Source organism: Bubalus kerabau, chromosome X (assembly GCF_029407905.1).
Source record: "Bubalus kerabau isolate K-KA32 ecotype Philippines breed swamp buffalo chromosome X, PCC_UOA_SB_1v2, whole genome shotgun sequence".
Classification (NCBI taxonomy): Eukaryota; Metazoa; Chordata; class Mammalia; order Artiodactyla; family Bovidae; genus Bubalus; species Bubalus kerabau.
In genome coordinates, this window is record NC_073647.1 from 121,322,498 (window position 1) to 121,334,685 (window position 12,188).

Below are 12,188 nucleotides of genomic sequence, written 5' to 3' on the forward strand. Positions count from 1 at the left end.
AGTGTGTTACCAAGCAACCCTGCTTATGGTAAAAAACTGCCCCCTGATTGGTGAAATGACTCAGGCCTGGAGGAGAGCAAAGGACAATTATTACCTGGCAGGAAGTTTAGGGCTAAACACGGAGACTCTTCTAACAAGGCATGTTCCTTGCTGAAATACTGGACACTATGCCCGTGGGACAGTTACAAGAGATAAAAAACTCCACAGGGAGTTCCTAAGTCAAGGAGGTCACCACATCCAGCTGTGTCCTCTTGTTTTATTGCATGCGCATTGTCTCTTAGGCAAGGGCATGTCTACACAGGCTTGAGCCTGGGCCATTTTGAGGACTCCTGATGAAGAAACCACCCACTGCTGCCCTGCCTGCTCATTGTATTTCCTTTACTATACCCTTCGCAGTCAACACTGCCAGGTTGCGACCTATTCTCATCATATGTGTTTGCCTATGCGTTCATCATGTGTATTTCACATTCATTATATGTGTTTGCCAAACTGAAGCCCACTACTGGTGGCCAAAGAGTGGTGTTGCAACCCCCAGCCACCCCTTTCCACTGTTTTTTTTTTTTTTCCTTCAGTGAAAAGAGTCTAGGCAGCTGAGGAGGTTCAGGTCCTACACATCAGGAACCATAAGGGGTAAAGCCCTACATGGAACCCAGTCCCAACAGCACATGGGAGGGAGCTGGGCCTGGCATTCACACGGGCACTGGGGGCACCTCTTGGGCTGTCAAGGCTGTGACTTCATCAGGTTTTACTTCAGCTGAGAATAAGAATTGGGTGGGGGTGGTCTAACTTTGGATGCAGCGCCCACCTGGAACGGTTCTAGAAGTCTGCCTTGGCATCTGAGAGGCCATATCTGGTAAAGGCAAAAGCAGGGCTGTAGGGGAAAGGCACAGACAGTGCCTAAAGAAGGCTCACCACACTCGGCCAAGCACAAAGGCAGGGCCTGCGAGCAGCTGATGCCAGACTTCACAAGCCCCAGTAACATGCCACCTCGCGGTCTTTCTCACCTCCCTCTTGCTATTTCTTTCCATCCTAACACAGGTATAGCTGCTTCTATCTTTACTGTTATCTACAGCAGGGGTCCCCAACCTCTGGGCTGCAGACCAGTGCCTCCGGTCAGATCAGTGGCAGCATGAGATGAGAAATAAACTGCACAATAGGTGTCAGGTGCTTGAATCATCCTGAAACCACCCCCTTACCCTCGGTCCATGGAAGAATTGTCTTCCAAAAAATCGGTCCTCGGTGCCAAACATGATGGGGACCGCTGGTTTAGAAGGGACAATAATGAATTTGGGGAGGGGGGTTAGAACCAGAATTTATTGTAGCATATACACTTTCTGACCTCTCATCAGTATATACATCTGAAAAGCGATACTGCAGTGGCTACAGATCGTATGAGAGCATCCCATCTCTGCATTAGCATCTCTACATTGTCTACAGCAGCCTCAACAATGGTACGTGGAAAGATAGCCACACGTGACACAGGACAGCTGGCAGTATCCTTGAAACGAGCAGTTATGATCACAAAACAGGATTCAAAATGATTTTCCACCAGCTGTAGAAGTCTCAAATTTTACATGTAAATGGAAAACAAAGTGCAGCTGTAGGGGTTTTCAATCATGACTGTCTTCTCTCCTTTTCTCCACACCACCAAGCAAAGCCACAGGGCTCCTCACCACTGGGGTGTAGATTTTACCCTGGTGGGCAGGGGGCACCACACAGGGATTCTGGGGAGCAGACAGGAGAGCACAGGCTGCTTTGGAGAAATGGAGCACTTTGTCTTTGGCAAACGACTCATCTGGTTTGCCTTTGCCCTCTGAGAAATCCTGATATACAGACACACACTTGTGCCTCGCTGAAGAGGCTTTTAAGGTATTTAACCTATATGGAAGGTCACTGTTTTAAAACAAGTCAGAGAATCCTTTTATGTCGCAGCTAAATAAAGAAACAGTGAGGGTCAACAAGTAAGGTTTCAGATTTGGCAAAATTCCTGCATGTAGAATTTTCTGGGCACTTCAGCTCACAGTAGGTGGCATTTGGAAACTAGCAAATATCACTGGAGATGCCAGCTAGCCTCTCTGTACCCTTTACACATTCCAAGAGGTTTCAAAAGTCTCCCCCCAGAGACCCTTGAACTGAGTTCTCCACTTGGTGTATACTCACCTCATGACGAAACACGAACCCTGAAATGCCAGCCACGAGCTCAGCCAGAAACACCAGGGACAGAAACATGGCGTACTGCAAGGCAAGTGGACATGGACACCGTCAGACATAGGGGGAGGGAGGACACTCCCTCTTTGGACTAAGTTCCTTCTTGTCAGAGGCAATTAGACAAGTTGTTCTATTCCCTAGGTGGAAAAGTGGGAAAATCCCATTCTCCAGATGTCCCCACATGACCCTCCATGTTAGCTTGCGTCTATTCAATACATATAAGCATTTGGGGGCACATGGGCCGAGGACAGTGCATCCAGGGACTAACATCAGGCCTCTCAGGTTGGCTCCAGCAGGAGAAATCTGGAAGGGCTTTTTACAACTAAGTATCCATTACTGTGGCTCAGATAGCAAAGAATCCGCCTGCAATGCAGGAGACTTGGGTTCAATCCCTGGGTTCAGGAAGATTCCCCGGAGAAGGAAATGGCAACCTACTCCAGTCTTCTTGCCTGGAGAATCCCATGGACAGAGGAGCCTGGCGGGCTACAGTGAATGGGGTCATATAGAGTCAGACATGACTGAGTGACGAACACTTTCACTTTTCTCATCTGCTATTCTTCATGTTAGGCTCCTCGAGGTAGAGTGTGCTGGGGGAGGGGGGGCGTGAGCCCTTTATACCACTTTCTTCATCAAGGTCACTTGGAGTCCGCAAGTTGAGAACACTCCCACCACCTGCCCATTGCTGGCAGCTCATTCAGGTTTTAAACTGTTTCGATTGCTAGAAAGCCTTCTTCCCCTTGGCCACAGTGGGCCTCCTTGTAACTTCCACTGGTTTGAGTCGGATCTGCCTTTAGGAGACACCAGAACCAGCCCAACTTCTCTTCTATGCTACAGCCCTTTGTGTGAGAACCCAGTCATGGATGGACCCAGCTGCTTCTCTCCCTTCGGGCATCCCCTCCCATTTCCTTATGCACATCTCCTATGAAGTGGCTTCAAACCCCCTTCCTTTGTCAGAAGAGCCAGAATATGCACAGGCGACATGACATACCTCCTTGCTCCGGCCTGAATGCAGCCCCTGCAGCGATGGGCCTCTTACCTCTGTGTTCTGCGGACTCGATAGCCTTTTGAAAAGCAAATCGGCTACGCTACTGACAAATAATGTTTGCAAGCATTGAAAACCCTCACTGCTTCTTATACATTTCATGCTTCTTGTACTTTCCAAGGCAATTGTGTGTATGTGTGTGTGTCTGTGTGTGTGTGTGTGTGCGCACACGTGAGCATGTGTGCCCAAGTTCAGGGATATTACACGGTACTTATGAGACATTAAGGCTTTCCATTTTTGTGACTTTGAAAAGCAGATAAAAGGAAAGAGAATTGATTCCTTTCCTACGAGGCATATGTCTTACAATCTGCTTCTTCTCATCCTGAAATGAAATACACCAGTCCTGAATGTTGGGAATGGTCCTTGGTGATGCCCTGGAATTTGGGTACCCTGCACATGGCCATATTGCTTACTTGTAAAATACACATCTGTGCACAGGATCATAAATTATTTTTCTCTGCTAGGGGCATCTATATTCAAAGGAGGAAATACAGCCTTAAAATGCCAGTTAGTCTCTCTGCACATTGAAAGCACAGGCACTACCAAACACATAGTAATGAAATGAAGGCTCCATGTATACAACTTCCTCTCTCAACTTGGTACAATGCGCAATTAGAAACACCCTTTACTCTAGGGAGAGTCTCACCCCAGGCCTAGACTCCACGAGACAGTACTGTGAGACAGTAATTGTTAGGAGGCAGGTGGGAGGAAGAACTTTTGACTCTGTGGTCAGAAATCCTCCTGGATTTGAGTCCTGGCCATGTTGTAGAGTAACTGTTAGGCAACAGGCCACCGCTCTGAGCCTCCATAAAGTGAAAACAGTTATTTTTAGTTGTTTTGCAATTAATGAGGTTAAATGAGGACTGTAAAATTCTAGAGAGACAGTTAATCAAGTGACTTCTGCTCTGCTCAGCTAGATCAGCAGTTTCGCGTCCCTGGGAGGTTCTCTGCTTCTGGAAGCTTCCAGAGAAGAGCTGTTGCTCCTTCAGAAGGCCTACTGGGGAGAGCCTGCATTACATTCAGGTGGTAGGGTTCAAGTTTTCTCCAAATGAAAATACTGCAGTACAAACAGTCCTGGCTTTGGAAAGAAGCTTCTCTGGGTTCCAAACCCAGGTCTGTGCACATGAGTTGTGTGAATCTGCACAAGGTTCACACACACCTCCAAGTCTTTATCACATAATATGAAAATACAACCTGCACTTCATGGTGGTGGAGAGGAATAAATAAAACGCAGTACGCCCACAGGACAACACTAAGCAGGGAACAGGAACCAACCAACCCCCAGCCCCAAACTTCTCGATTCCCCAAAAGGCTTGCTTGTCAGTAAGCTCACAAGTGTTAGGAGAAAATGGAAAAGTGGTGTGAAACCACCTTCAGAAGAGGCCAGAGATGACTGTTCCATTGTTGCATGCCCTCTTCTGCTTTGGTCATAGTCTTTAGGCTGGAAGAAACCTTGGTGATTTAGTCCCACAGTGTTCTTTCATAAATGGGGACAGAGGCCCAAAGAGGTTACATCTTTGCCGTCAAGACTTAAGCCAGTTACTGTCAGGGCCTGTCAAGGTCTCCAAGTCTCTTCCCTTCTTGTCTGGACAGGTGGATTTGCAGAGGTCTCTGCCTCTGGAGTTAATTCTCTCCTTGCTAATCACTGTACCCAGGAAGAGGGTCTCAGCCCTGGCTGTGCAATAGCGCCCCCTGGAGAGCTTTCAGAAAATATGCAGCCAGACCCTCACTACCATAGATTCTGGTTCCATTGGCTGGGGGTGGGTCCCTGGCAGAGCTGCCCAGGTGACTTAGACATGGATCAAAGTTGAAGACTACCAACCCTAGACCAAAGGAAACACTAGTGCCTGTAAGAAGTGAAGGCTGACTCAGGGTCCTAGTGGAGGCGACAGCAGCAGAAGTGCCTCAGTATGGTCTCACTACGGCTTTTCCACCAACCTGGAGGATCAGTGGTGGCCAGGGTATCAGCTTCCCACATGGTCTGCAGGGCAGAAAGTGGCCAAATCAAGCACGAGCTCCATGAGGCTGTCAACAAAGAGACCGGGAAGATGGGTCCTTTGGAGTGAATCATCTTCACACCCATATCTGTCACTAGACGGTATTATGGGTTACTACAATCTAGGGCTAAACAAGAAAGGGCAGGCGACACAGCACTCATGGAATCTCCACTCTCCCCTTTCAGAGAACAAGAAGTCTGAGAGAAATCCTTTTAAATAAAGTTGTCTTTTGAGGAGAGCCCCTTGCGGCCTTTTATCTATGAAAAGTATTGAAAGTGTTAGTCACTCAGATGTGTCCAACTCTGCAATCCCATGGACTGTAGCCCACCAGGCTCCTCTGTCCATGGGATTTTCCAGGCAAGAATACTGGAGTGGGTTGCCATGCCCTCCTCCAGGGGATCTTCCCAATCCAGGGACTGAACCTGGGTCTCCTACATTGCAGGCAGACTCTTCACCATTGGAGCCACCAGGAAATCACTTTTATCTATGAAAATCTTCCACATTAATGGGTAAGAGAGTAGAGAATTAGGCAACTGGTCTACCAAAAAGTTGAGACTTGCAGTAACCATCTTCAACAGCCTGCCTTACTCTTTGGGAAACATCACTGCTGTTTTTGTCCTATTACCAGGTCCAGGTAGCCAATACTTGGTCCCATATCAACCCTCTATTGAGTGGGGAAGCTCTGGCTTAGTTCAGCTCCCACCACATGGAGCCAGGGGATGCAGATGTAGAGGAAAGCATGCCCGTGCATTCAAGCACGGCCAAGCTCAAGGAGGCAGAAAAGTATTTCTCCACTGGGAACTTGGGCATGAAAGGATGCTTATGTTCAAGATACTGCCTCACCCACCAAGGCTGCATATCACATGCTTCAAGAGATTTCTAAGACTGAATTCAAAACTAGAACAGGGCATCTTGCTATAAATGGCTATAAAGGGCTTATTGGAACTGCTGGCCACTGCTTTGTCATCATCTACCTCGAGGGACCAGGACTGGATTTTTTGTGCCAGGCTGTGTCTGGGCTTGTCTGTCCCTCTAGGGGACTAAAGGGTAGGTTAGGTAAGAGTCTGAACTAAAATTAGAGTCAATGAATATCAAGGTCTCATCTGTGGCTTCAAGAAGGGCCACTTCGCTTTCACGTGATTTGCATTTTTACAAAACAGAATCCGAAAGCAGTATTCCATTGTGACCTACTCACCAGTTTCAGCATCCATGGGCTACCACGGCATGTGGCAAAGCATCCAAACAGGCCAAACACGACGATGGTGGTGCCAGTGCCGATGAGCACATAGGGAGCATTTGTGGAGTTCTCGGCGATAAGGGAGATGTAGGTGCCCAGAGTAAGTTTGCCCCAGACTCCAACGGCCAGCAGGATCACCCCGGTGATCTGAAAAGGGCAGGAGGGAGAAGGGACAGTAAGACTGCTGCTGAGAGACACGAGAATCGACACCAAGCAACGTGGCCAGAATCTGCCGACTCCAGTTTCCGGGGAACAAGCAGACACTTGCTGTAGGAGTCCCTGAAGCACTGGGAAAGGCCAGAGCCCATGAGCCAAAGCCATTATACAGGAAAGACACTTTGATTGTGGACAATTAGATCTGTTCCTTATACAATCCCATAGGCAGGTACCATGTTAACTGGAAGTCAAGCCAACATTTAAGAACTTAAAAAAAAAAAAAGCTGCTTAACACACTATTGGACTTCCCTGGTAACTCAGTGGTAAAGAATCCTCTTGCCAGTGCAGGTGGTGTGCGTTCGATCCCTGGGTTGGGAAGATCCCCTGGAGGAGGGAATGGCAACCCACTCCAGTATTCTTGCCTGAGAAATCCTAAGAAAAGAGGAGCCTGGAGGACTACAGTACATGGGGTTGCAAAGAGTTGGACACAACTGAGCGACTGAAAAACAACAACACATTATTGATGCCACAGGTGTTATCTTCTGTAAAAATCTCTTGGTCAGGTCAATGATGTGTTTAAAAGTACATCCTAATACAGGTCTGAGCACCTTCCCAGGTCTGGTCTGAGAGCTGCTGCCCGACACAGAGCTGGCAGGACTGCAGTAAGAACATCAGCTGACCTCTTTGGCACATGTGTTTATGGAATATTTTAAGGATATCCTGCATGATGTTTTCAAGAACAAGGTGACCTTCTTTGACTATCATGACAAAAATCTCTACAGAAGCAAAATACTGAAAGTATTTTTTAATCCCTATTGATGTGCTGCCTTATTTGTGATACTTCATTCACTATAAAACAACAGAAGAATCTGAATAGTTACTGGAGTTAGCTATAACATGATTTGTCAAACTGTTCTGATTGGCCCGAAGGAAATCCCCACAGTGTACTAAACCACAGAACCGTCCATCAGTCGGGCCCTTACTTCAGGGCACAGACTTGGGGCTGTACACCATGTCTGACTCTCCAACCCCTGCAGGTCACGCACCCTGGCAGCCTTAGCTACTGAAGCCAGCTGCTGACTTTGTGTCTCCAGCTTCCCAGTCCATCTCTCCCTCAATTTACCAACAGTTGAACAGCTCATTTGAACTGACAACCCTCCAACTGCCACCACTTCTGACATCTTATAAGGCTTGAAAAGAGGCCTGAGTGTCCAAGGTAGCACTTCTGCACCTTCTCCCACCCTATCCCCTGATGCCCCACACCAAGTGCTCCCCAGGAGATGCGGCTTCAATCCCTGGGTTGGGACTGAAGGAGGGCATGGAAACATACAGATTCTTCACTTTACTAAATCTATTACCACTTGTCAAGTGAGGAGGAAAATAATAAAAAGAATGAACTAATGGATGGAAGTCGAGATGATTATATGGAGTGAAGTAAGTCGGATAGAGAAATCTGCCTGCAATGCAGGAGACCTGGGTTCAATCCCCAGGTCAGGAAGATCCCCTGGAGAAGGAAATGGCAACCCACTCCAGTATTCTTGCCTGGAGAATCCCATGGACAGAGGAGCCTGATGGGCTACAGTCCATGGGGTCGCAAAGAGTCGGACATGACTGAAATGACTTAGCAGGCAAGCGAGCACAGATAGGCAGATAGATAGACAAACAGATAAATATAGAGTGAGGAGGCAAGATAAGAAACTGAAGAAAATCTGTATGAAACAAATCAATACCAGCCTCTCCAAGGTTTCCCCTGTCAATTAACATACCGTTCCTTAACGTCTGTAAGTGAACACAGGCTACACGAGGAATCAAATATCTAGACCAGTGGATCTCCAGGACTTTCTCTCTTGACACTTCCTTCTGTAGTTTAGAGCCATCAAGCTCCACCATCAGATTGTTTCTCTGTGCAGGAAAAAGAACAGACCCTCCACCTTTCGCCATATCAGCTAACAGGGGGCTCCAGCAGTTTGGGGAATGGGATCAGCGGAAATAACAGGAGCTTGGTGAATCTCCCCTACCCCTACTTTGGAGAACCATCACCATGAAAGACAGACATAAAATCTTTAAAGTAGAAAAAGGTCAAGGAATTTGTGCTAATTTTATAAGGTGAAGGAATGTGATACAACTTTGAGGAGAAAGAGTTTGAACTAATATTTGGGAGAAAGTGGCCCAACGGAGGTCTACCGCCTTTGAAAAGTCAAAAGAGGGATGGCCATTTCTCCAAAGAAGACATACAGATGGCTAACAAACACATGAAAAGATGCTCGACATCACTCATTATCAGAGAAATGCAAATCAAAACCACTATGAGGTACCATTTCACACCAGTCAGAATGGCTGCGATCCAAAAGTCTACAAGTAATAAATGCTGGAGAGGGTGTGGAGAAAAGGGAACCCTCTTGCACTGTTGGTGGGAATGCAAACTTGTACAGCCACTATGGAGAACAGTGTGGAGATTCCTTAAAAAACTGGAAATAGACATGCCTTATGATCCAGCAATCCCACTGCTGGGCATACACACTGAGGAAACCAGAAGGGAAAGAGACACGAGTACCCCAATGTTCATCGCAGCACTGTTTATATAGCCAGGACATGGAAGCAACCTAGATGTCCATCAGCAGATGAATGGATAAGAAAGCTGTGGTACATATACACAATGGAGTATTATTCAGCCATTAAAAAGAATACATTTGAATCAGTTCTAATGAGGTGGAGGAAACTGGAGCCTATTATACAGAGTGAAGTAAGCCAGAAAGAAAAACACCAATACAGTATACTAACGCATATATATGGAATTTAGAAAGATGGTAACAATAACCCTGTGTACGAGACAGCAAAAGAGACACTGATGTATAGAACAGTCTTATGGACTCTGTGGGAGAGGGAGAGGGTGGGAAGATTTGGGAGAATGGCATTGAAACATGTAAAATATCATGTATGAAATGAGTTGCCAGTCCAGGTTCGACGCACGATACTGGATGCTTGGGGCTGGTGCACTGGGACGACCCAGAGGGATGGAATGGGGAGGGAGGAGGGAGGAGGGTTCAGGATGGGGAACACATGTATACCTGTGGCGGATTCATTTTGATATTTGGCAAAACTAATACAGTTATGTAAAGTTTAAAAATAAAATAAAATTAAAAAAAAATTTACAATTGACAAAAATCTTTAGACGGTAAAAAAAAAAAAAAAAAAAAGAGGGATGGCCTTAGTGAGTTAGGAAAACCAAGAACACATTTGTTGCCAAGAGTTCCAAGTCCTCTACTGACACCTGGTGGTTGCTAAAGAAAGTACCTCCCTTGAACACCTTTTCTGCCACTCTAATCCAAAGGGAAACAGAATGCTTTTCGTCCACTAGAATCAAAATAGAAGATTCAACTCTACTCCTTAGGGGTAAGATCGCAGTGAACAGTAGGTAGTAAGGACAGTGCCATCTTTTATTACTCAACGCTTAGCACAGTGCCAGGCTCAGAATAAATGCTTAATATTCATTGACAAACATTTCATTTTTCTGGGTCTTAGACCTCTATTTTATAAAAGAGTCTTTCACATGCCAAACAGTTACAAAACTTTTCCATCAAGTAAATACTGAGAGGTAACTTGAAATGAAACTAAAGAGAATCTTTCTCCCCTAATTCCCTCTTTGGCATTAACTGCCTAAAGATGTAAATATTAATAATGTAAGTGTAATGAAAAAAAACAAAAAATCCCATTAAATTAGGCATTGTTTAGACTGAATACGTCTCATCCAGACACCTGTGATTTCATATGATTGCCCCCAAAGATTTAGTTACCCTTCATACATACACTGAGTAGCTGCATTCTATATATTATTATTGCCAGTTATTATTGGAACATGATGGCTTTAATACAAGTGTATACTACTCACCAAGTATGAGAGTTTGATATTATCTTTTACTTCTATGGCCAGTGATTTCATGAAGTTCATTTAACAACCTAACAAAGATTATATGCAGTATGTCAAAGTTAACACAAATCCGGATTTTAAGGCAAACAGTATTAACATTTTTATTCCTTTTCTTTCAAAAAATAATTTCTGCAAATGCAGCCATTGCTTTGAGTATAAAATGTCTCCTCATATAATATCAACTTGTTAGAATGGTCATATAACGTAAATTATACAAATAATCCTCTTTTTAATTTTTTGGCAAAAGGACTATTTTTGCAGACCTCCAAGTGTACCTCTTAAAGACTGCCACTGGGCACAAACAAACACAACAGTGTTAAGAAGAAAGAAGAAAAGCAGCAGCAGACAAGGGAGGAAAGGGGTTAGGTCGAAATGGACCCTGGAGTGAGTAAAACTGTATTTGCTAGAAATAGTGGTGGTGGACTTGGGATGAGCCTTGGAAGAAACTGGCAGGTAGTTGAAGGGAAAAAAACACAAGCAAAGGGCTAAAGAGGCAATGTGCATGTGAGGGGGGGAGGGGGGGAGAGAGAGAGAGAGTGAGTGAGTGAGTGTGTGTGTGTGTGTGTGTGTGTTCAGTCATGTCCGACTCTTTGCGGCCCCTTGGACTGTAGCCTGTTAGGTGCCTCTGTCCATGGGATTTCCCAGGCAAGAATACTGGAGTGGGCTGCCATTTCCTTCTTCATGGGATCTTCCTGATTCAGGGATCAAACTTGTGTCTCCTGCATTGGCAGGTGGATTCTTTACCATTGCACCACCTGGGAAGCCCCATAAAATACAGCAAACGAGCACTTACTTACATCTTTCCTACTATAATAATGCTTCTTAGCAAGAAAAAGAAACATACTATAGGATTTTCTTTCCTTTTTTTTTTTTTTTTTGACCATACCACAGGGCATGTGGGATCTTAGTTCCCCGACCAAGGATTGAACCTGCGCCCTCTGCATTGGAAGTGTGGCATCTTAACCACTGCACCACCAGGGAAGTCCCAGGATGTTCTTTCCTTGGATCCTGCTAACACACACAGCAACACTCACCCCTACATGTGCCTTGATGAGCACCCACAGAGTGCAAAGTAAAGAACAGGTTCTCTTGACCTCTCTCTTATGCACTGGGCTGCAGTGAATAAGTGGGTTCAAAGCTCACCAATGCAATTTTGAGTCTCAGCTCTTAAGAGACGTTAAATTCTGAAATCAAGCAGCATGTCACTGACTTGGCTTTCTCATGGAAGTTTTGCTTCCTTCTCAGAAGAATCAATTTGTAAGAAGCCAATAGCGCAGCCAAGGAGGGGACAGATTAGAGCCGAAACCACGCTGAACAGCCTGGCGAAGGCCCTACCTAACCTTCCACGCTCCTGCATCGACCACAAACAATGAGGGCAGGCCTGGTGTCCACCAGCAGCAGCCAGGCTGAATCTTGGTCTTTTTTAACTCCCAGCATCTCGTGGTGGCTCAATATTTTCTGCGTGCCTGCAACACAGCTCAAAATGTATGGGGAGCAGAGCACCTCCTGCTACTACTAATTTAGGCTTGGTGAGGAGACTGAGTAAACTGTAATGGTAGCATCAGAGAAGGCAGATCAGAGCTAGAAAAGGTTTGGTGTGATCATTCACATTACTTGAAA

The 12,188-nt window shown here is 45.7% G+C and overlaps 1 protein-coding gene across 5 annotated transcripts in view; it reads right to left on the reverse strand.

Moving 5' to 3' along the window:
• Nucleotides 1-12,188, reverse strand: part of TSPAN7 (tetraspanin 7) — a 129,631-nt gene that overhangs the window by 17,490 nt on the left and 99,953 nt on the right. For 4 of the 5 annotated variants that reach the window (XM_055565003.1, XM_055565006.1, XM_055565002.1 and 1 more), the window contains exons 2-3: nucleotides 6,443-6,631; nucleotides 2,161-2,235 (exon numbers count right to left, since the gene is read on the reverse strand). In XM_055565003.1, the coding sequence (XP_055420978.1) occupies nucleotides 2,161-2,235; nucleotides 6,443-6,631 (264 nt within the window). Of the gene's footprint in view, nucleotides 1-2,160; nucleotides 2,236-6,442; nucleotides 6,632-10,529; nucleotides 10,598-12,188 lie in introns of those variants that run through there. The other variant, XM_055565007.1, reaches the window with a different exon arrangement.